The 26406-nt window shown below is 32.4% G+C and overlaps 1 protein-coding gene across 1 annotated transcript in view; it reads right to left on the bottom strand.

Moving 5' to 3' along the window:
- The window catches only part of LOC134701162 (uncharacterized), a 37793-nt gene that overhangs the window by 3149 nt on the left and 8238 nt on the right, over window positions 1-26406 (bottom strand). The window contains exons 5-7 of the mRNA XM_063562304.1: window positions 21335-21420; window positions 18092-18212; window positions 17360-17509 (exon numbers count right to left, since the gene is read on the bottom strand). Coding sequence (XP_063418374.1) covers window positions 17360-17509; window positions 18092-18212; window positions 21335-21420 — 357 coding nt within the window. The remainder of the gene's footprint in view (window positions 1-17359; window positions 17510-18091; window positions 18213-21334; window positions 21421-26406) is intronic.

The raw sequence follows: 26406 nt of genomic DNA, 5'->3' as shown, positions 1-26406 counted from the left end.
GATTATTCAATGTGAAGAGTCAAAAATTAGTTTAATGGTTCAATAAAATCAAAATAAATTATTGCCATTCATTATAAATAAATTTCTATAAAAAATAAGGCAAAAAGAACTTTTAATATTATTTATATTAACAATAACGACGTACACACATGTTGGCGTATGAATACACAACGTCAGAGTAGGCGTGTCGCCATCAAAATTGACAACATTGAAAATAAAACTAATAACAGAAGACAGTAAATACACCAAATTTATTTATAAACGTTTACAATATGACAAATTACATCTGACCGTTTTCACAAATCTGTAGTTTTTTCGCCCGGAGATATACACCTACCAGTAATGTACCTTCAGTAACTTTACAATACCCAGCCGTGTCATTTCCGTATATTGTACATGTACATGTAGATGTCACGTGTTATACATTTATATACACCAGAAATACCCATTTTTAATTTCAGAAGAACTCCATATCGGGTATACGTACATAAACATAAAATTACAATAATATGAAAAAAATAAATGTTGTTTTAGTAAATGCACCTAGGTATGTATTTGTAAACTTATGTTAATTCGTTATTTCATGTATCTTTTTTTTTGCTTCAATTACTTTTTTGTATCTTATTGACTTATTCGTAAATCGAAAAAACGCACAAATCTGAAATGAATCGTATGCATGGCATTGAACATGTTGAATGATTTCTCTAACTCAAAACTAGTTATACATGTACATGCATGAAGATGCCTCTGAAATTATATTTTTCTCGTTGGGTTGCTTGTCCATTAATTGACGTTTACGCTATATTCTTATGTTCGGTATTTGTGAAAACCGCTCATCTATCAATTTTACAAGAAATATAATACATGTTAGTCATAAACATGGAAGTTTAACTTGTTATCATTTTTTCGTATACGCACAAACATAAAATAAAATGAAACACCTTAAAGCGGTGTAAATTATGCAGTGCATTTTGAAAATATAGTTTTTGAAAAACCGGTTATTTTTGTTTCATACTTTTTAACCGGATTTTTATGACAAAAATGTCGGTTATTAAATTGGGGATGCTCGGCGGGCGGGCGCCAGGGCGGGCGGTCGGTCGGGCGGGCGGCAATCAAATGTTGTCCGTGCATTAACTCAAGAACCGTTCAACCAAAGCTTTTAAAATTTTAATATGTTGTTACTGACAACTAAATGAAGGTCAAATTCAATAATGGCCATTTTGACTTTTACCGTTCAGGAGTTATGGTTCTTGAAAGATTGAAAAATGGCGTTTCCAGTCTTGTCCGTGCATTTAAGCATGAACAGTTCTACCAAAGCTTCCCAAATTTTAATATGTTGTTACTGGTGACAAAATGGAGGTCAAGTTCAATAATGACGATTTAGACTTTTACCGTTCAGGAGTTGTGGTTCTTGAAAGATTGAAAAATGGCGTTTCCAGTCGTGTCCGTGCATTTACGCATGAACTGTTCTACCAAAGCTTCCCAAATTTTAATATGTTGTTACTGGTGACAAAATGGAGGTCAAGTTCAATAATGACGATTTTGACTTTTACCGTTCAGGAGTTATGGTTCTTGAAAGATTGAAAAATGGTGTTTCCAGTCGTGTCCGTGAATTTTCTCATGAACCATTCAACCAAAGCTTTTCAAATTTTAATATGTTGTTACTAAAATAGAGGTCAAGTTCAATAATGACGATTTTGACTTTTACCGTTCAGGAGTTATGGTTCTTGAAAGATCGTAAAATGGTGTTTCCATTCACATTGTTGCATTTACTCACAGACCATTCAATCTAAGCTTTTCAAATTTTAATATGTTGATACTGATGACAAAATAGAGGTCAAATTTGATATTGACAATTTTCACTTCACCAATCATCAGTAATGGTTCTTGTGATATTGCCAGGACACAAATAAATGCTAATAAATCCGGTTTGCTGTCGTTGTGAAAGCCTCTTGTTCTATCCCTTTTCTTAAAAATTATGACACGTGCCACTGGTTAATATAGAATAAAATTAACGGTACCAATTTTCTTGCACCAGATGGACATTTCGAAAATACATGTCTCTTCAGTGATTAGAATTTGAGCTGTTTTACAAGTATATATGATTGTGCCTCGTTTTTAAGGGATTGGAATTCTTTAAAATAAATTTATCTATTCATCCACATAATTTTGTTTGGGTTAAAATACACTATAATTTCACTTTTTTTAAATGACAACTTGTAATTACCGGAAGATTTGCAGATATTGACACATGTGCGTTTGGATTAGCATTAAAATGTTCCTGTATTTTTATACGAAATACTTTATAACACAATATTGGACTTGTACAAGTATATATATGCATCTATAAGTCCAAGCATGTGCATACAATAATGCATGTATGTATACGCACGAGTTTCTCGCTACATTGAAGACCCGTAATATATGCCTTCCTCTTTTGTCTGCTCTATAGTCGGGTTTTTGTCTCTTTTACACATTCCCCATTTCCATTCTCAATTTTTGTAATATACGATGGTATATTGGGAAGCGTCTAAACACCACCTAGGCCGCATTGGTGCAATACGCTCAAGAAACTGCACTAAGCCAGGGGCGGATCCAGAACCTTGATGTCTGGGGGGGGGGATGGGGCGCCATGAAACAAAAATTTTAGATTTTTTACAGATGTATATACGGTATATGCGAGTGTGAGTGTTTTGTTTTTTTGTTGTTGCTTTTTTTTCTAAAGGGGTGGGGGTGGGGGTTAAGATCATCGTTTCTATATCTCTATATTTTTAGATCTTTGTTTTTACTATTTCACTTTATACTTTCTTTTCCTGCCAATTGATCTTTATTATATTTGTCCTCAACATGCATCAAATATTTGCCACTGGACGTTAAACAACATATAATCAATCAATATTTTCTTCATGACCTCTATATTTTTTTGGTCTTGCTATCTAGACTTACTTTTTTGTACATTATTCTAATATCTGTAAAACACCTTCATATCCTTACAAATGGTGACCTTTTTTTAGCCTCATACATGTACATGGCAATTGAAACACAAAAAATAAACAAATATAACTGCATGCTCGGGCATTCAATGATTAAGTCCCAGATTCAGTTACAAAATATATCTTATGAAAATAATTTAGCATTTTATTAATGATTTTTTTTATAAGAAAATGTCAATTCATCATGTTTTTCCTAGACCGGTGAAAAAAGGGGGGGGGGGGACAAATCGTCGATTTCCCTTGAACATAAGAGGGAAAGAAATAGTACATTCCATTTAAAAAACAAACGTGTATGGTATCAAAAACAAATTATTTGATTTGTGGCTGAATAAATTCACAAAAAGACAGTTTTGAAGAGAGAAAAACATAAATTCTAAATAAAATGGTATTGTGAGTACTGTATTTTGGAATGGAGAGAAACTAAGTACCTATAAATATAGATGTATACCAACATAATCGACATTAAACATATAATTTGTACCTATTCTTTAAAAACACAGATCAGAAGTTTCACCTGGTAATCGATCTTAATCTGTATTGTATTATAAACCAATAAAAATTCGTACTATTCCAATCAACATGTAAATGTATTTTCAGTGGCGGATCCAGGAATTTTCATAAGTGGGGGCCCACTGACTGACCTAAGAGGGGGGCCGTTCCAGTCCGCTTCAGTGATTCCTTATATAAGCAACCAAAATTTTTCCCAAAAATCGACATCGTAAAACATGCACTTTTCCTCGTCATTTCTCCGTTGAATGCTAAATTACCGATACTCATGTCTACTTTTACAACAAATAAAGAAATTCTGTAGATAAAACACAAACTTTGCAAATCGATCAAGTATATTCAAACATATAGCTGGCGAAAAATACTACTTAAAACAGTTTAATTTCAAGACAAATTCGGTCAAACCTCGATTTAAAAAAGGAAATTTTCCGAGATTTTTCAAAATGTCGGCTGATGTACATGTATCATATGGAAATGTTGCATCAAATCAATGATTTCTATAGTAAGACTTTCCTAGATTATATCTAATTTTTCATAAAGAATCTCTGATGTTTCTGTTATTTTCCTTTAGTGACATTTCGATATCATTGATTTCAAAATTTCTTAATAATTTATTTTTTTATATTAAAGTGTGACACAGGATAATTTATTTTGACAGATATTCGTCAAGGCGATACTTTTACCAGAAAATAGTTTACAATATCTATAATAAAAAAAAATCTCTTCTTATTTAAAAATGTTTTTTTAAGTTTTCTGTATGTTTAATTTTTCTTTAGAAATATAATTTTAGAACAAAAAAAAAATTCATCCTAAGAGAAAAAAAAACGATGTCCAATTATAATAGATAAATATTCTATACCTTTACATTCCTTGGCCGAACAGGTGAAATCTAACTTTGGTTAAATTTTATATCATAATATATTGTCAGGAAGACGTGCAAACCAAAAGCAACCATGTGACATTCAACATCCTGTCAGTGTGTGTACATGTATTGCCAGAGTTTAAATTTTGTGATATACAAAAGTTTTCATAAACGTACAAATAAATATATTCTCCTTCCCGTGTCAAATCAGAAGAAGTATGGTTCATAGTAAACTTTAGGAGAATATTAATATTATGAAAATTTCTTTAAAAAAATATTTTTTGCTTAAAAGGCATTCAAATATTTATATGTTTCTATAATTATTTCAAAGAAATATTCTGATTCAAATTTTAATCCAAATGAATTTCGATCATTGAATATGATTTTATTGTTATTTATTTTTTAATTCAATATTTAAAGCTAAATGTAGGCAATGAATCGATATGAAGTTTAAATTGTGCCAAAAAAAAAGAATTATTGTTTACATTCCAGCAGAGACGTATGCATGATACGATTGATCTGGATTTTTAAAACAATATTGTATACCCTATAATATCTATCGACAGAGTTATCGGTCCTGAATAGGACTGATATAGTTGGGTATGATTTGTTTGTGGTGTAGATTAAATAACATGAGCTCAAATCGGTTAAATGCAAAAGTTCACAAGTGGGCTGATATTGTGAGTATTAAGCATAAGTGTGTTAAAAACTGGATTTTCTTAGAAAAAAACCTTCTAGCTAAATTCAATTCATTCATCGTGTCCTGAAAATATGGACACTAACTTTGTTGTAATTTTTTTTTATGTCAAAATTGTTCCTGTAACAAATACCATGTACATGTACATATATGAGGCTATGAAAGTAAATAAATGGAGTTTACACAAATAAAGATGATAATGGGATAAACACTTTAAATTACAGAATAAAGAGATGAACTATAAAGAATAGATTAAATGACACTCTACCCCTCCATGATTTTGTCTATCTGATGAGTTAAGCCTATTTAAACTGATTCTTATAGTTCGTTTTTTTATGTTGTACATGTACTTTTATACCACTGACCGAGACTAGGGGGAGGACAGGGAGCCCGCTAACAATTTTAACCCCGCCACATTATTTGTGTATGTGCCTGTCCCAAGTCATGAGCCTGCAATTCAGTAGTTGTCGTTTGTTTATGTGTTACATATTTATTTTTCGTATATTTTTTTGTTGTTATATAAATAAGGCGGTTAGTTTTCTTTTTTGAATTGTTTTACATTGTCAAGTCGGGGCCTATTATAGCTGACCATGCGGATTTGGCATTGCTCATTGTTGAAGGCCGTACGGTGACCTATATTTGTTAATGTCTCTGTCATTTTGGTCTCTTGTGGACTATTGTCTAATTGGAAATCATACCGCATCTTCTTTTTTTTTATATTCCTGTGCTTTTAAAATGCCCATTATAGACATATCGTGATACATTAAGCTTAACATTTTGATTTATAAATATCAAATAGCGAACAATTTATATATTTATTCAATAACGACAATGTTGCTGCAACAGGTGCCAAAAACATCAACAATATTTTATTGAAAAGAAACGACATTTTATTTCACTTGTTCTTAAAAGAAAAAGATGTTTCATTTCATTTAGTATACGGACACTGTAAATTTTGAATGTAAATGAGTAAAAATTTGTTTATATTTATATATTGTGTCTTATACGGCTCTCATTTATCTTTTTAAATAATTGTTTAGTTCTGGGACTCATTTTATGTTTGTATGTGGTGAGACTTTGAAATAATAATAATGATAAAATATTGAATCTAAAAATATTCAGAAACTATAAACTTTTTTCAAATTTATACTTGAGTCAGAAAATTAAAACCAGCAGTGTCAAACATATTTTTTTAAGCTGACAAATATTTTACACTCAGCGGCATTCAAAATCATTGACATACTATATAGCACTAATCGCAATATACATGTACATATATTTTGGACATCTTATCAGTAATCTCTCTATTGAATATGTTGAAATCTATGTATTATAATTATTCGCTTAATAGGCAAATTCATATTTTACAAAGATATTTTCAATCATTTTAGTTTTGATAAATACCTTTACAAATAACATATTTGTCTCAGTCTCCTGTGTGAGGATATTCGATTGAGAAAAAACAATAAACAATTTAAGGTCGTCAGGTAAATGTGGATTACGGATTAAGATGTTAGATGTCAAACTTTAATTAACAATATAGTCTTGTATTATTTTAATTTTGGTTTCTTGTGTACAATTTGGAAATTAGTATGGCGTTTATTATCACTGGACTATATATATAGTATATATTTCTTTAGGGGCCAGTGGAAGGACTCCGGGTGCGGAAATGTCACGGTACATTGAAGACCTGTTGGTGACCTTCTGCTCAGTGTTGGTTTTTTTTTCTTTGGTCGGGTTGTTGTCTCTTTGACACATTCCCCATTTCCATTCTGAATTTTATAATGGTACGTAAATTAAGATTTTATCCGAAAAGGCGGATTTTTCTACATGTTCTACAAAAATTTTGTACAACTATTGAATATTGTAAATGTTTAATGCATAAATGTCCAGATCTAGATCGAACTTGCTTTGCTTCGTCGAAAGTACGAATATAGAAAAATCACAGATTTATATTACAACTAAAAAGTCCTAGAACAGTGGCAGAAATCATCAGAATTTGTTTATTATTAGTTATTTGTACATGTATAACTATAATGGAGATTATGCGAACCTGAAGTTGTGAAATAGCAACTAAGCGTGAAATCTTTGGAAAAGCGACGGTTCTATGAAAACATATTGTCAATTTCAAGTTCTGTTTCGACATCATTGTAATATATGTCACTGGACTTTAAAATTTAATCCTTTATTTCGTCTTCGTCTTCGTCAAATAGTGCTGTTGGTTTCTGCCGAAAAAAAACTTTCAAAAAGTTGTAACCTTTGGAACTTTTTCAGATAAATTGACCACATGACAAGAAATTATACAATAAACATTGGTCACGCACGATAGATTCTGATGTAAGACACGTACCGTTACAATACCCAGTTTACACGCATCAGCGCACACAGGTTTGTCGAATAGGCCAGTTGATTGGAGAAAAGTTACCAAAACCACGCCTACCTTTAACTATTATCCAATCAAACGCATTTGACATAAACATAAATTATACATGGGTAATATTACAGAGATTTTGAAAAAAGTTGAGACTCTAAATTCTAATTTAAAAGTATAGATCAATGCTCGTAATGCATTTTCGCAATTTACATTAAATTTTATACATACTTTCACCTATCTAGTGAGGAAAAAATACAAATTTAAAACAATTGCAAATTACAACTATTTTGAATTATAATGCACAGCAAGGACATATATTAGTTATCCGTCCTCAGTGTGCACAGTTTGTGATAAATGGGTGTCAAAATGTATTAAACAAAAACACAAAGACCAGTTTCAAGAAGAATTCTTTGCTTTTATTGAAGAATCGCATAAAACATAATGTCGTATTTTCAAAAAGAATTATCAATTTGAAAACTACTTTTCCTTTTTACCTTTCTAAATTCATATATTACGGCGCAAATGCAAAACGCCGAGATATAGATGTGGTAGTTGCCGATTGAGTCTAGAAGGTGTCAGGATTTACACAGAGAAGACAGAATATGCCGTCTCTGTGACACAAACAACATTGATAACGAGTACCATTACATTATGAATTGTAAAATATTTAAACTATAGAAAAAGAAGGAAATGTTTAAGGAACTACTGTTAGTCAAACCCTTATATCTTTAAAGCTGTTCAACAGTTAAACTTATTGTAATATTAGAAAGACTATGTAAAAGTTATAAATGTGAAAGTCAGTCCAAGTTAATTTAATTGTATCGTTTACACATGCATGTAATAATTTTACCTTATAGTTATGTTTATGTATGTTCTTGATAATTGAAGTTTTATGAGAAATAAAGTATTTGTATTCCGTTAAACCATAAATTACAGTACACGAAGACAGCCTACGGGTAAAGTACAAGTGAATATATCACAAAGATCATCCGTACGCGTCCTTGTAAATGCAAAACTCTGTATTTTCTTTGATAATTACCCGAGATCTAGAAAAGACTTCCGAGGTGTTTGCCAAAAATGAACTGAAATAAAAGATTTTTCGTGTAGACGAGTTACAACATTGCATAAGCATGATAAGAAATTTGAACAAAAAATGTAAGTGCACATCTTTCTAGTTGCGAAAAACACGCGTATCGAGTTACGTAGACGAAAAAGAATAAGTACATTCATAATGATTATGATGTAAATTCACGAAATTATAAGGTTATAATTAGAAAACAATCTAAAATACGATTCGTCATTCCCCATGTATATAGATTAAAACAGAATTATAATTTTAATTCTTAAATTAAATTCTGAAATTCAAAAGACATGTTTCTGATACTTCACAGTTCAGCGAACACTATTACATGAAATTCACGATGATTATGACCGAAAACCAAGGTGAAAGATTCAAATTGTAAAATCAGCCGCTGAACGGTAGAATTTCTATCAATCATTCAACGATAAAAAAAAAATGACTATTGAGTGTAAAAGTATGATAGAAATACTTTTAATTTATTGAAATGCGTGTTAAATTGTTCCAGTCATTGGTTACTAGTGATCGTCAGTCCATGTCGATATTTCATAGCACTTTTACAAATTCTGAAAAAATAAAAGAAAAAACTAATATTCCCATGGGAAAAATATATCTTCCCATGAGATGAAATTTGTCACGCACAGTGTTCAACTCCCAAAAAAGGGAGTCTACCAACAAAGAAATGCTTTATCATCTGTAGATTGATTTTTATATATGAAACGATGTGTATTGATTTTACTTGGTTCAATGTTCAGTGGCAAGTATTTTATATATGCACAGGTCCTGAGACAGAAAATCAAATTATTCATTATCAGATCCTTTCTTGCTATTGTCGTTTTGTTCTTCCCGTAAACAAGTGATTCTTTCACTGTTGAAGACCCTCTAGCGACTATAAAGACGAACAGGAATAAAACGCTGACCATTGATTATTTGTATTTTTGTTAAGCTCTGACTTTGTGTTCGATATTAAAGGTCCCGTGTACTTTTACTCCATATTCCTTTATTTTCTATAAAGGCGTCTGTCTTGACAGTTAGTCGACACGACTTAATACAAGTTAAATCCTTAAATGTAAGACACCAGATGGAAATACTAAAAAAGGAGAGCCAGTTTGGTATTCTGTAATGTTAGAGTTCAATTCTTCATGAAGAAACGACTATATGTTTTCTGTATTCAGCATAGAACCATATCTTCTAAACTATATTTTTTCGCACAATGTCTTTATATTGGTGGACATTGCGAAACCAGACATTTACAAATGAAAATTAACACTTATACTATAGTCATTTTGTAGGAAAGTAAATGCACAAAAGACAAGTAATTCAGAGACATGCATGGATCACGCATTTTTTCAATTTCAGTTAAACACAATTTCTGATTTTCTTTTAAATAAATTTTAACGTCTTTTTCTTTTTCTTCATCTTTTTGAAACCCTGGTTTTATATTACCACTGACCAGTTCAGTAAAGAAACCGCTATTTCATGTTTGCATAAATGTGTTTGTAACCAATCTAACATGCTATTATTTCCTTATTTTTTATTCCGTGTCTATAGATAGTCTTCATCGAGGAGGCAAGATTTATTTTGTCTGTTGGTTGCTTGGCTAGCGTAAGCTAATCGATTTACCTCACATTTTGAAGTTTGATGGAGATTGTTTTTAAATAAATGCCGTACCTTTGTACTTTGGTTTCCTGTCGGATTTTTCTCAATTTTAAATTGGGAAGTTTTATCATTTGTTTTGCATAATTATTATTTTTGACTTGCAAATGAACGATAAATAAATATAGTCCCATGTGTGCTAGCGAAATGTCTTTAGTGTAATCTAGGAGTGTAATTTTTATTTCAACTTTTACGTTTGCATCAGGACGACCTAAAACACGAACACTTTCTTTTTTTGTAAGATTGACATTCGTTACTTCAAACAAAAATTTTTTTTTGCAGTAACAGACCGGTGTTTCTTTTAAAAAAATATTCATACAATCTACTGAACGAAGTATAAGCTTCGGGAAGATCAAGGATTATAACATATTTTTCGTAATTCTGAAAAATTCAATGGTCGAATTGAAGCTTAATACCTACAAAAAAATCTCAATGTAATTAAGACTTTCATTTCAGTAATCTCTGGTGTATTTATGATGGCTTGGTTTGAAGCGAGAACAGACGAACTATGCTTACTAGTGCTGCATAAAAAAAACACGAGGATATGGTTTGTCCTTTATTACAAATTTGACTCCAATAAGGATAATTTTTGTCTCATAGAAAAATCGGTATTTTTTACCGATAATTTATTTTTCGATTTTTATCGGATATAATAGTTATTTTGAAAAATACAAACCGGATAATTATTTATTAAAGTTTCGCATGCATCATAAATCAAGCTCCGGCAACTTTTGACTTGTTCTAATATAAAAAGTAATGATTTTCATCGGAGAAAAAGATAGAATTTTTGTCGTGATTGGAAGAATCGTAAAAATGTTATTTTTTCTAAATTCTGTTTGTTTAATCGGATTTCGTAGAGTCTTAATTTGATTTCTTTTTGCCGAACTGGACTTCTAATGGTGTATTGATTTGAAACATGAACGCGGACCTCGTTGAGAACACCTGGATTGAAAGTTTGCAAACGTTCCGACCAATGGAATTCATTTTAATATGTAACGAGAGAACTTCAACGAGAGCACCTAGATGAAATATTTTATCTATACTAAAATCAGTTTTAACTTAGAAATTTCCGCTCAAATATATAGGAAATGAAATTATATGAAAGCAACAATGCAGAATGTTTCTTTTCAATTTTTTTTTTTTTTAACAATGTTTATGTTCATTTCAATTTAGTAAGTAGACTTATATTAAATGCCCAAAACGTAAATGTATGTTTTCTTTAAAACATTAAAAAACGTAAGAGTATGCCGACAAATAGCCTGTCAATATGCAAGGTCGTTAAACTTAAATCAACTTACCCATCTTTATCGCAGACTAAAATTTATCTCATATATACAGAATACATGTTCATTTATTACAAGTACGCCAGGGTGCATGACAGCACAATAATCTTTTTACAGAATCGTAAGAACAATATTTCTGTTTGATATTTGTTTCTCTTCCACAATTAACGCCCGATTTGGCCAGTGACCGGTATTAGAATTTAACACAGTTTTAAAAGTTCAGTGGGCTGCTACTTCATTTAGAATTTTAAGCATGCCTTTCTGTTTATCATATTCAACGTCAAAATTATCTTCGTCAATTTTATTATTCAACAATATCTTGTTTTTCATTACAAGCTTTTCCAAATATCAATATACAGCAAGAGAATGAATATATCATGTTGTTTCCCGGAAATATAAGACACATCGATTTAAATTATGTACACAATAAATAATTTCTGTGTAGTTTTCCGTGTCTACATTTGATATACGAGTACAATATAGTAAACAGAAAAAAAGTTGCAAAGGACCACACGTTACTTACGATAGATACATCGAGGTCGTTTTGCTTGAGTGATTTACCTGTAAAAAGCCCAGGTCTCATCCATGTTTAAAACGAATTAATGCATGTTTGAAATAGCTTAACAGGGGCGTGGCCTATTAGTTTGACGCAACTAACCACTAACTTGATTTCAATTGATCGACTGCAGAGAAATCTATTTGACTTGCGTTAAAATGAATTGATATGAATTGAAATGAATTAAATATAATTTTTAATTTTTGTCAATCTTTATCAAATAACGATCAATCTCATTTAAATAGCGTTAACACGTTTTTGTCCGATCGAGTTAAATTCGGGTAACTAGTGTAGCAGTGTATTGAAATAAGCAGGTAATTTCTTTCTACTGATATTCCCTCCCTTAATGATTTCCTCTAACACAGCCAGGTAATTATTTCTTACCTGATCTGGTGGTAGCAGTGTATTGAAATAAGCAGGTAATTTCTTTCTACTGACATTCCCTCCCTTAATGATTTCCTCTAACACAGCCAGGTAATTATTTCTTACCTGATCAGGTGGTAGCAGGGTATTGAAATAAGCAGGTAATTTCTTTCTACTGATATTCCTTCCCTTAATGATCTCCTCTAACATAGCCAGGTAATTATTTCTTACCTGATCAGGTGGTAGCAGTGTATTGAAATAAGCAGGTAGTTTCTTTCTACTGATATTCCCTCCCTTAATGATTTCTTCTAACACAGCCAGGTAATTATTTCTTACCTGATCAGGTGGAAACAGTGTATTGAAATAAGCAGGTATTTTCTTTCTACTGATATTCCCTCCCTTAATGATTTCCTCTAACAAGGCCAGGTAATTATTTCTTACCTGGTCAGGTGGTAGCAGTGTATTGAAATAAGCAGGTAATTTCTTTCTACTGATATTCCCTCCCTTAATGATTTCCTCTAACACAGCCAGGTAATTATTTCTTACCTGATCAGGTGGTAACAGTGTATTGAAATAAGCAGGTAATTTCTTTCTACTGATATTCCCTCCCTTAATGATTTCCTCTAACACAGCCAGGTAATTATTTCTTACCTGATCAGGTGGTAACAGTGTATTGAAATAAGCAGGTAATTTCTTTCTACTGATATTCCCTCCCTTAATGATTTCCTCTAACACAGCCAGGTAATTATTTCTTACCTGATCAGGTGGTAACAGTGTATTGAAATAAGCAGGTAATTTCTTTCTACTGATATTCCCTCCCTTAATGATCTCCTCTAACACAGCCAGGTAATTATTTCTTACCTGATCAGGTGGTAGCAGTGTATTGAAATAAGCAGGTAATTTCTTTCTACTGATATTCCCTCCCTTAATGATCTCCTCTAACACAGCCAGGTAATTATTTCTTACCTGATCAGGTGGTAGCAGTGTATTGAAATAAGCAGGTAATTTCTTTCTACTGATATTCCCTCCCTTAATGATCTCCTCTAACACAGCCAGGTAATTATTTCTTACCTGGTCAGGTGGTAGCAGTGTATTGAAATAAGCAGGTAATTTCTTTCTACTGATATTCCCTCCCTTAATTATTTCCTCTAACACAGCCAGGTAATTATTTCTTACCTGATCAGGTGGTAGCAGTGTATTGAAATAAGCAGGTAATTTCTTTCTACTGATATTCCCTTCCTTATTAATCTCCTCTAACACAGCCAGGTAATTATTTCTTACCTGGTCAGGTGGTAGCAGTGTATTGAAATAAGCAGGTAATTTCTTTCTACTGATATTCCCTTCCTTAATAATTTCCTCTAACAAGGCCAGGTAATTAGTTCTTACCTGATCAGGTGGTAACAGTGTATTGAAATAAGCAGGTAATTTCTTTCTACTGATATTCCCTCCCTTAATGATCACCTCTAACACAGCCAGGTAATTATTTCTTACCTGATCAGGTAGTAACAGTGTATTGAAATAGGCAGGTAATTTCTTTCTACTGATATTCCCTCCCTTAATGATCTCCTCTAACACAGCCAGGTAATTATTTCTTACCTGATCAGGTGGTAGCAGTGTATTGAAATAAGCAGGTAATTTCTTTCTACTGATATTCCCTCCCTTAATGATCTCCTCTAACACAGCCAGGTAATTATTTCTTACCTGATCAGGTGGTAGCAGTGTATTGAAATAAGCAGGTAATTTCTTTCTACTGATATTCCCTCCCTTAATGATCTCCTCTAACACAGCCAGGTAATTATTTCTTACCTGGTCAGGTGGTAGCAGTGTATTGAAATAAGCAGGTAATTTCTTTCTACTGATATTCCCTCCCTTAATTATTTCCTCTAACACAGCCAGGTAATTATTTCTTACCTGATCAGGTGGTAGCAGTGTATTGAAATAAGCAGGTAATTTCTTTCTACTGATATTCCCTTCCTTAATAATCTCCTCTGACACAGCCCGGTAATTATTTCTTACCTGGTCAGGTGGTAGCAGTGTATTGAAATAAGCAGGTAATTTCTTTCTACTGATATTCCCTTCCTTAATAATTTCCTCTAACAAGGCCAGGTAATTATTTCTTACCTGATCAGGTGGTAACAGTGTATTGAAATAAGCAGGTAATTTCTTTCTACTGATATTCCCTCCCTTAATGATCTCATCTAACACAGCCAGGTAATTATTTCTTACCTGATCAGGTGGTGGCAGTGTATTGAAATAAGCAGGTAATTTCTTTCTACTGATATTCCCTCCCTTAAGGTGGTACCCAACACTACAGGGAGATAACTCTGTAAAGTCAGCTAAACGTTTTAATTACGTTGTGTTGTAAAAGGAATATTTAGCTTCTCAATGATCAAAATTGGTGTTTGTCAAATTGCTATATAACCAGTGTAATTTTTCTGACAAAACCGTTGGTTCAAAATTTTTTTAATTTTTATATTTTTGTCAAAGGGTCAAAGTAAATACTTTGTCAAAATTTTATGAAAATTAAACAAGCCAAATTAATTTTAGTGAAAGTGTTGGGTACCACCTTAATGATCTCCTCTAACACAGCCAGGTAAATATTTCTTACCTGATCAGGTAGTAACAGTGTATTGAAATAAGCAGGTAATTTCTTTCTACTGATATTCCCTTCCTTAATAATTTCCTCTAACAAGGCCAGGTAATTATTTCTTACCTGATCAGGTGGTAACAGTGTATTGAAATAAGCAGGTAATTTCTTTCTACTGATATTCCCTCCCTTAATGATCTCCTCTAACACAGCCAGGTAATTATTTCTTACCTGATCAGGTGGTAGCAGTGTATTGAAATAAGCAGGTAATTTCTTTCTACTGATATTCCCTCCCTTAATGATCTCCTCTAACACAGCCAGGTAATTATTTCTTACCTGATCAGGTGGTAGCAGTGTATTGAAATAAGCAGGTAATTTCTTTCTACTGATATTCCCTCCCTTAATGATCTCCTCTAACACAGCCAGGTAATTATTTCTTACCTGGTCAGGTGGTAGCAGTGTATTGAAATAAGCAGGTAATTTCTTTCTACTGATATTCCCTCCCTTAATTATTTCCTCTAACACAGCCAGGTAATTATTTCTTACCTGATCAGGTGGTAGCAGTGTATTGAAATAAGCAGGTAATTTCTTTCTACTGATATTCCCTTCCTTAATAATCTCCTCTAACACAGCCAGGTAATTATTTCTTACCTGGTCAGGTGGTAGCAGTGTATTGAAATAAGCAGGTAATTTCTTTCTACTGATATTCCCTTCCTTAATAATTTCCTCTAACAAGGCCAGGTAATTATTTCTTACCTGATCAGGTGGTAACAGTGTATTGAAATAAGCAGGTAATTTCTTTCTACTGATATTCCCTCCCTTAATGATCTCCTCTAACACAGCCAGGTAATTATTTCTTACCTGATCAGGTAGTAACAGTGTATTGAAATAGGCAGGTAATTTCTTTCTACTGATATTCCCTCCCTTAATGATCTCCTCTAACACAGCCAGGTAATTATTTCTTACCTGATCAGGTGGTAGCAGTGTATTGAAATAAGCAGGTAATTTCTTTCTACTGATATTCCCTCCCTTAATGATCTCCTCTAACACAGCCAGGTAATTATTTCTTACCTGATCAGGTGGTAGCAGTGTATTGAAATAAGCAGGTAATTTCTTTCTACTGATATTCCCTCCCTTAATGATCTCCTCTAACACAGCCAGGTAATTATTTCTTACCTGGTCAGGTGGTAGCAGTGTATTGAAATAAGCAGGTAATTTCTTTCTACTGATATTCCCTCCCTTAATTATTTCCTCTAACACAGCCAGGTAATTATTTCTTACCTGATCAGGTGGTAGCAGTGTATTGAAATAAGCAGGTAATTTCTTTCTACTGATATTCCCTTCCTTAATAATCTCCTCTGACACAGCCCGGTAATTATTTCTTACCTGGTCAGGTGGTAGCAGTGTATTGAAATAAGCAGGTAATTTCTTTCTACTGATATTCCCTTCCTTAATAATTTCCTCTAACAAGGCCAGGTAATTATTTCTTACCTGATCAGGTGGTAACAGTGTATTGAAATAAGCAGGTAATTTCTTTCTACTGATATTCCCTCCCTTAATGATCTCATCTAACACAGCCAGGTAATTATTTCTTACCTGATCAGGTGGTGGCAGTGTATTGAAATAAGCAGGTAATTTCTTTCTACTGATATTCCCTCCCTTAAGGTGGTACCCAACACTACAGGGAGATAACTCTGTAAAGTCAGCTAAACGTTTTAATTACGTTGTGTTGTAAAAGGAATATTAAGCTTCTCAATGATCAAAATTGGTGTTTGTCAAATTGCTATATAACCAGTGTAATTTTTCTGACAAAACCGTTGGTTCAAAATTTTTTTAATTTTTATATTTTTGTCAAAGGGTCAAAGTAAATACTTTGTCAAAATTTTATGAAAATTAAACAAGCCAAATTAATTTTAGTGAAAGTGTTGGGTACCACCTTAATGATCTCCTCTAACACAGCCAGGTAAATATTTCTTACCTGATCAGGTAGTAACAGTGTATTGAAATAAGCAGGTAATTTCTTTCTACTGATATTCCCTCCCTTGATGATTTCCTCTAACACAGCCAGGTAATTATTTCTTACCTGATCAGGTAGTAACAGTGTATTGAAATAGGCAGGTAATTTCTTTCTACTGATATTACCTCCCTTAATGATCTCATCTAACACAGCCAGGTAATTATTTCTTACCTGGTCAGGGGGTAGCAGTGTATTGATATAAGCAGGTAATTTCTTTCTACTGATATTCCCTCCCTTAATGATCTCCTCTAACATAGCCAGGTAATTATTTCTTACCTGGTCAGGTGGTAGCAGTGCATTGAAATAAGCAGGTAATTTCTTTCTACTGATATTCCCTCCCTTAATGATCTCCTCTAACACAGCTAGGTAATTATTTCTGTTCTTACCTGATCAGGTGGTAGCAGTGTATTAAAATAAGCAGGTAATTTCTTTCTACTGATATTCCCTCCCTTTATGATTTCCTCTAACACAGCCAGGTAATTATTTCTGTTCATGATCTGACTAGAAATAGCTAGAGTCTCCTCTTCATTAAAAGCCTGTAACCATGGAAATATATATGTTGTAGTAGTACATGGAACAAATATAAAATAAAAACAAAAACAAAATAATAATTCTATATGCAGTTGTATATATTACACAGAACAACGTTGCCCTATTAACAATTATATATATTGAGAAACAGACCTCATCATGAAACCTAAACATTGATCCATGAATCAACCATAAAAATGACGTCAAGTATGCAACCCAACAACCCATTGTCTGATTCTTCTGAAAATTTCAGGGCAGATAAATCTTGACTTGATAAACAATTTAACCCCATGTCATATTTGCTCTTAATGCTTTGGTTTCATAGTTATAAGCCAAAATAAACATTTTACCCCTATGTTCTATTTTTAGCCATGTAGGCCATGTTGGTTGGTTGGCCAGGTCACGCCAAACATTTTTTAAACAAGATACCCCAATGATGATTGTGGCCAAGTATGGTTAAATTTGGCTTAGTAGTTTCAGACGAGAAGATTTTTGTAAAATTTAACAACAGACGATGCACACCAAGTGATGAGAAAAGCTCACATGGCCCAAAATCATCTCATTCTCCAAATTCTACTTCTCCTTACCTGATGGTACCATCCAGTTGGGATAATTAACATTTCTCCCGCAGTAACTGTAACCTCTAGATACTGGGCTTTATCAAAATGTGGATACTTGGTTGAATCTGGCACAAAAGCAACAATTGGGCTGAAATAGAAAACAGTGATTTTTAGCTAAGGATAATATGACAAATTAAAGTTTTATGAAAATCTGGAAAATCAAATAAATCTTGTTCAGAAGGCATCATTATGAACAGCTAAATGTTTACTGTCAAATTATTTGTTTTCTGCATACCAATTTTTGACCATAGACAAAAAAATTAAAGATAATTAGTTTCATCATGTTCATAGTGTTTTCCAAAATATTAAGACTAAACACAAGTGCTTTCACTTCTTTTTGAACCAAGAAATGTCTAAAGTCATAGATGCCAACCCCTTTTGAGACAATCAGTAACAAACTATCAAATTTTCCGTATTTTTGAAAAGTTTTCAGTAATCATTCAAAAACTTGCATTTACCAATAAAAATTACTGACGAGTGGTTGCAAAATGATGTGCACTAAAATTTGTCGTTCAACATGTTGTCTGTAGTATGTTCGTTTTGTCAAGGAGAAGTAGAGAAAGGGGGAAAGCTACTTCATAAAATGCAAGTTTTCCTCTTCGGAAGTCAGTTAGTTCCCATCAATAGGTTGATAACTCCCGAGAAACCGGAAACATTACATTGTCGTTTTCTAAATACCGGACCAGGACGGAAAAGTAAGGTAGCACTCCACAGTTAGAAAATAAAATTAAAAATGAGCCCCAAAATGTTTTATCACCTCCTATTCCTGGATTTCAAATACATTAACCTAACTGTTTGTGTTGTACATGTGCATATGTATGTAATCAGTATCTTCCATAGATTCAATTTTCCAAAGTTAAAAGGGTGAAAATTAATTCCTTTTATGTGTATCCATGGCAACATTCAGCATTTATTTACCATAAAATATTGCAAAAAGGGGGGTGAACATGTCACATATCCCCCCAAATTTTGGATCAAACTAGAATTTCAATGCCCTTGAGTGATACCTTTTTAGAAACTGTTTTCTTAAGTCTTCCTAATGATCAAATAAAAAATGGGTGTCTTTCGCCTCATTTTTTCGTAAAATCCAATCACAAAGTTCGTGCGATAAAAAGTTGGGAAAAAACATTACAATAATTGCCGGACCAATGTATGGTATGGACATGCAAATACGGACTGTCATACAGAAAACAGCCTATATTACATACATTACATAACCTTGATGTTCATATAAACCCAATACAAAGGCTATTTTAATACTCAGCTATCCAAAAATGAATTTTATTGCACACTAGCTCTCATATTTAAAAAATCCACAGGGGCCAAAATGCGAAACTACACACCTAACTGTGGAGTGCTACCTAATGATAAATATCCGCGATTTACAAAATTGAACGGCGATGATTGTGAATCCATAACTATTCGACTTTGACCGTAATAGCGTAGTTTGTATCGCAAAATCGGAAAAACTACGGAAAAATCGTAATGGTTGGCATCTATGTAAAGTTAGCAGAGAAACTAAAATTGTGAAGATTTCAGTATTTTTATATGAATTACTGATGCTAGTTCCTGATGTAGGTGAAGTGTCATGTCAAATATTTTTCTCTACATACTATAATATTAAAAAAAATAATAATAATTCAATAAGGTTGTGTATAGTCCATGTATCTACATGTATCTATGATTTGAGGTTAATAATAATTTAAAAGTTGCAAAGATAAATAATTTTAAAAAAGGAAACTAAATGCATGTGTCAAGACAACTCAGAAAAATACAAATTTTACACTAAATATTTTCTGTTACAATAACACACAAATAGAAAACTTATACAAACAAAATAAAACTGATTGTCAGAAGCTTCTGTCCAAGTTTGGTACAAATCCAAAATACTTTTAGAAAGTCAATGAAATTTTAAATAATTATATTTCAACAAGGTTGGGTTTTCATGTCCATGAATCTGCATTTATCTATGATCTATTGTAAATAATAAATCTAAAAGGTGCACAAAATAAATTATTTAAAAAAGTAAACTACAATGTGTCAAGACAACTCAGGAAAATACAAATTGTACTGTAACAATTACACACAAAATGGAAAACTTATAAAAACAAAATAAAATTCTATAACTTTAGTAATTAAATACAAGTTCTAAAGCAGTGATTAAATACAAACACCAAGCACATCTTTAAAGTGTGTGTTAGAGGTGTAACATTACACACAATTAATTACTGGTAGGTACTTTTACAATACTTCGGGAAAATTACATAAAATTGAAAATGGAAATGGGGTATGTGTCAAAGAGACAACAATAAGACTAAAGAGTACATCTGAGCTGATTCAGATAGAAATCCCCCTTAAGCAAGTGTTCAATTGTTCATATATAAGATTTTTTTTTAAATTTTTTTGGACTTAAGGATGTACTTAGGTGAGGTTTTGAATTTGTGTCAAATGTTTGGACTCCTTGGTGTTTTTCCATACAATACAGGGTAAAATATTTTGCCCCATAACATCCTTTTATTTTTTCATATAAGACTTAATAGCTCATGAATGGTCTTTATCAATATTTTATAACATTCTTAATTTTCTTTCTTTTGTTTTGAGACCTAATAATACCAATGCAAATATAAGTTTAAAGTCAGAGTCAGTCTATTCCCGCCATATTTTAAATCTCAAATATCTCGAAAAGGAGGTCCATGACTTATCAATATATTTAGCTCATTTTTATCCTTAATTGATGCTCTACCAGCTTATAGTATCAATTTCAACTTCTTAATTTATTAATTTTCACCTAACCTCACCTAAGTTCATCCTCAAGAATTTTAAATTTCTATCCCCAGTGAATCGTTACAACACTAATTTGTCTTGAGTACACATATCCCAACCATAAGTGTATAGAATTATAATGTATTACTCGTAGTGAAGCGTTACACCACTAATGTATCTGTATATAAAATTGAGAATGTAAATGGGGAATGTGTCAAAGAGAAAACAACCTGACCATAGAAAACACAACAGCAGAAGGACACTAACAGGTCTTCAATGTAGCGAGAAATTCCCAAACCCAGGGGCGTCCTTCAGCTGGCCCCTAAACAAATATATACTAGTTCAGGGATAATGAACGCAATACTAATTCCCAAATTGTACACAAGAAACTAAAATAAAAAAAATTCAAGTCTAACATGTTTACAACAACAATTTGTGTATTTATACCTATCATATCGGACACAATCCAGAGGGAAATGACATTTCCTGTTTGGATATATATATAATAACTCATCCTGTCCTGGTGGGAAAAGCTTGTAAACAAAAATATAAAAATAATTGTCCTTTATTTATTTCAACAGTTTACACATTAGACTATTCTTTGATTAAAACTGACATTTAAATGTCATCTTAATAAGAATATAATTTTCTTTCTTAAATTGTTTTAAATTTGTCATTTCTGGCTTCTAAGCTGACTATATATGCAGTATTGGTTTTGCTCATTTTTGAAGATTGTATGGTGACCTGTAGTTATTAATTTTTGTGTCATTTGGTCTTTTGTGGATAAACCACATCTTTTTATTTTCATATTATATGAGTCATCATGCTTATGGAAAACTAGTTGCACAAATCAAGTGATATGTCAGAGTAATGTGATTCATAAAGCTAACAATAATAAGAATTGCCATATTGCACTTGTTTTTTTGGTTTACACTTTTTTTGGGGTGGTGAGGATGATTAAACATGTAATAGGAATAGAGATCAACGCTTATGCTTAAGTATTTAACAAATCGCTCGTTGATTCATTCATTAAAAAAAGACTTACTGCTTTAACTTGTTGATTGTATATCAGTAGCAATTTAAGTCTAAGTAAGTATAGCCTAGGTATTCTGTAATACTTAAAATCATTTACTATATTACTGTGTTTCTGCTTTTTAGATTAGCACTACATACTTTATCAAGATGGTGTTTTTGAACTGATGTAAAAATTAAGAATGCACAGTAAGCAGGGTCAAGGCTCAAATAACCATTTTAATGGAAATTTTGTATGCTAGATGAATGTCCATGTACATGATGTATCTTACCATCCATGACTTTTGTCCATACAATGTATCTTACCATCCATGACTTTTGTCCATACAATATATCTTACCATCCATGACTTTTGTCAATACAATGTATCTTACCATCTATGACTTTTGTCCATACAATATATCTTACCATCCATGACTTTTGTCCATACAATATATCTTACCATCCATGACTTTTGTCCATACAATACAATGTATCTTACCATCCATGACTTTTGTCCATACAATACAATGTACCTTACCATCCATGACTTTTGTCCATACAATGTATCTTAGAAATACCATCTATGACTTTTGTCCATACACTATATCTTACCATCCATGACTTTTGTCCATACAATATATCTTACCATCCATGACTTTTGTCCATACAATACAATGTATCTTACCATCCATGACTTTTGTCCATACAATGTATCTTACCATCCATGACTTTTGTCCATACAATACAATGTATCTTACCATCTATGACTTTTGTCCATACAATATATCTTACCATCCATGACTTTTGTCCATACAATATATCTTACCATCCATGACTTCTGTCCATACAATGTATCTTACCATCTATGACTTTTGTCCATACAATATATCTTACCATCCATGACTTTTGTCCATACAATATATCTTACCATCCATGACTTTTGTCCATACAATACAATGTATCTTACCATCCATGACTTTTGTCCAAACAATACAATGTATCTTACCATCCATGACTTTTGTCCATACAATGTATCTTACCATCTATGACTTTTGTCCATACAATATATCTTACCATCCATGACTTTTGTCCATACAATATATCTTACCATCCATGACTTTTGTCCATACAATACAATGTATCTTACCATCCATGACTTTTGTCCATACAATGTATCTTACCATCCATGACTTTTGTCCATACAATATATCTTACCATCCATGACTTGTGTCCATACAATACAATGTATCTTACCATCCATGACTTTTGTCCATAAAATGTATCTTACCATCTATGACTTTTGTCCATACAATATATCTTACCATCCATGACTTTTGTCAATACAATATATCTTACCATCCATGACTTTTGTCCATACAATATATCTTACCATCCATGACTTTTGTCCATACAATACAATGTATCTTACCATCCATGACTTTTGTCCATACAATACAATGTACCTTACCATCCATGACTTTTGTCCATACAATGTATCTTAGAAATACCATCTATGACTTTTGTCCATACACTATATCTTACCATCCATGACTTTTGTCCATACAATATATCTTACCATCCATGACTTTTGTCCATACAATACAATGTATCTTACCATCCATGACTTTTGTCCATACAATGTATCTTACCATCCATGACTTTTGTCCATACAATACAATGTATCTTACCATCCATGACTTTTGTCCATACAATGTATCTTACCATCCATGACTTTTGTCCATACAATACAATGTATCTTACCATCTATGACTTTTGTCCATACAATATATCTTACCATCCATGACTTTTGTCCATACAATATATCTTACCATCCATGACTTCTGTCCATACAATGTATCTTACCATCTATGACTTTTGTCCATACAATATATCTTACCATCCATGACTTTTGTCCATACAATATATCTTACCATCCATGACTTTTGTCCATACAATACAATGTATCTTACCATCCATGACTTTTGTCCAAACAATACAATGTATCTTACCATCCATGACTTTTGTCCATACAATGTATCTTACCATCTATGACTTTTGTCCATACAATATATCTTACCATCCATGACTTTTGTCCATACAATATATCTTACCATCCATGACTTTTGTCCATACAATACAATGTATCTTACCATCCATGACTTTTGTCCATACAATGTATCTTACCATCCATGACTTTTGTCCATACAATATATCTTACCATCCATGACTTGTGTCCATACAATACAATGTATCTTACCATCCATGACTTTTGTCTATAAAATGTATCTTACCATCTATGACTTTTGTCCATACAATATATCTTACCATCCATGACTTTTGTCAATACAATATATCTTACCATCCATGACTTTTGTCCATACAATATATCTTACCATCCATGACTTTTGTCCATACAATACAATGTATCTTACCATCCATGACTTTTGTCCATACAATACAATGTACCTTACCATCCATGACTTTTGTCCATACAATGTATCTTAGAAATACCATCTATGACTTTTGTCCATACACTATATCTTACCATCCATGACTTTTGTCCATACAATATATCTTACCATCCATGACTTTTGTCCATACAATACAATGTATCTTACCATCCATGACTTTTGTCCATACAATGTATCTTACCATCCATGACTTTTGTCCATACAATACAATGTATCTTACCATCTATGACTTTTGTCCATACAATATATCTTACCATCCATGACTTTTGTCCATACAATATATCTTACCATCCATGACTTCTGTCCATACAATGTATCTTACCATTTATGACTTTTGTCCATACAATATATCTTACCATCCATGACTTTTGTCCATACAATATATCTTACCATCCATGACTTTTGTCCATACAATACAATGTATCTTACCATCCATGACTTTTGTCCAAAGAATACAATGTATCTTACCATCCATGACTTTTGTCCATACAATGTATCTTACCATCTATGACTTTTGTCCATACAATATATCTTACCATCCATGACTTTTGTCCATACAATATATCTTACCATCCATGACTTTTGTCCATACAATACAATGTATCTTACCATCCATGACTTTTGTCCATACAATGTATCTTACCATCCATGACTTTTGTCCATACAATATATCTTACCATCCATGACTTGTGTCCATACAATACAATGTATCTTACCATCCATGACTTTTGTCCATAAAATGTATCTTACCATCTATGACTTTTGTCCATACAATATATCTTACCATCCATGACTTTTGTCCATACAATATATCTTACCATCCATGACTTTTGTCCATACAATACAATGTATCTTACCATTCATGACTTTTGTCCATACAATGTATCTTACCATCCATGACTTTTGTCCATACAATATATCTTACCATCCATGACTTGTGTCCATACAATACAATATATCTTACCATCCATGACTTTTGTCCATACAATACAATGTATCTTACCATCCATGACTTTTGTCCATACAATACAATATATCTTACCATCCATGACTTTTGTCCATACAATACAATGTATCTTACCATCCATGACTTTTGTCCATACAATACAATGTATCTTACCATCCATGACTTTTGACCATACATTACAATGTATCTTACCATCCATGACTTTTGTCCATACAATATATCTTACCATCCATGACTTTTGTCCATACAATACAATGTATCTTACCATCCATGACTTTTGTCCATACAATACAATATATCTTACCATCCATGACTTTTGTCCATACAATGTATCTTACCATCCATGACTTTTGTCCATACAATGTATCTTACCATCCATGACTTTTGTCCATACAATACAATATATCTTACCATCCATGACTTTTGCCCATACAATGTATGTTACCATCCATGACTTTTGTCCATACAATATATCTTACCATCCATGACTTTTGTCCATAAAATATATCTTACCATCCATGACTTTTGTCCATACAATATATCTAACCGTCCATGACTTTTGTCCATACAATGTATCTTACCATCCATGACTTTTGTCCATACAATGTATCTTACCATCCATGACTTTTGTCCATACAATATATCTTACCATCCATGACTTTTGTCCATACAATGTATCTTACCATCCATGACAATTGTCCATACAATATATCTTACCATCCATGACTTTTGTCCATACAATACAATATATCTTACCATCCATGACTTTTGTCCATACAATACAATATATCTTACCATCCATGACTTTTGTCCATACAATGTATCTTACCATCCATGACTTTTGTCCATACAATATATCTTACCATCCATGACTTTTGTCCATACAATATATCTTACCATCCATGACTTTTGTCCATACAATGTATCTTACCATCCATGACTTTTGACCATACAATATATCTTACCATCCATGACTTTTGTCCATACAATGTATCTTACCATCCATGACTTTTGTCCATACTATACAATGTATCTTATCATCCATGACTTTTGACCATACAATATAT

The sequence above is a fragment of the Mytilus trossulus genome, unplaced genomic scaffold, assembly GCF_036588685.1.
Source record: "Mytilus trossulus isolate FHL-02 unplaced genomic scaffold, PNRI_Mtr1.1.1.hap1 h1tg000233l__unscaffolded, whole genome shotgun sequence".
NCBI classification, from domain to species: domain Eukaryota; kingdom Metazoa; phylum Mollusca; class Bivalvia; order Mytilida; family Mytilidae; genus Mytilus; species Mytilus trossulus.
This window is presented reverse-complemented; position numbering and strand designations above follow the sequence as displayed.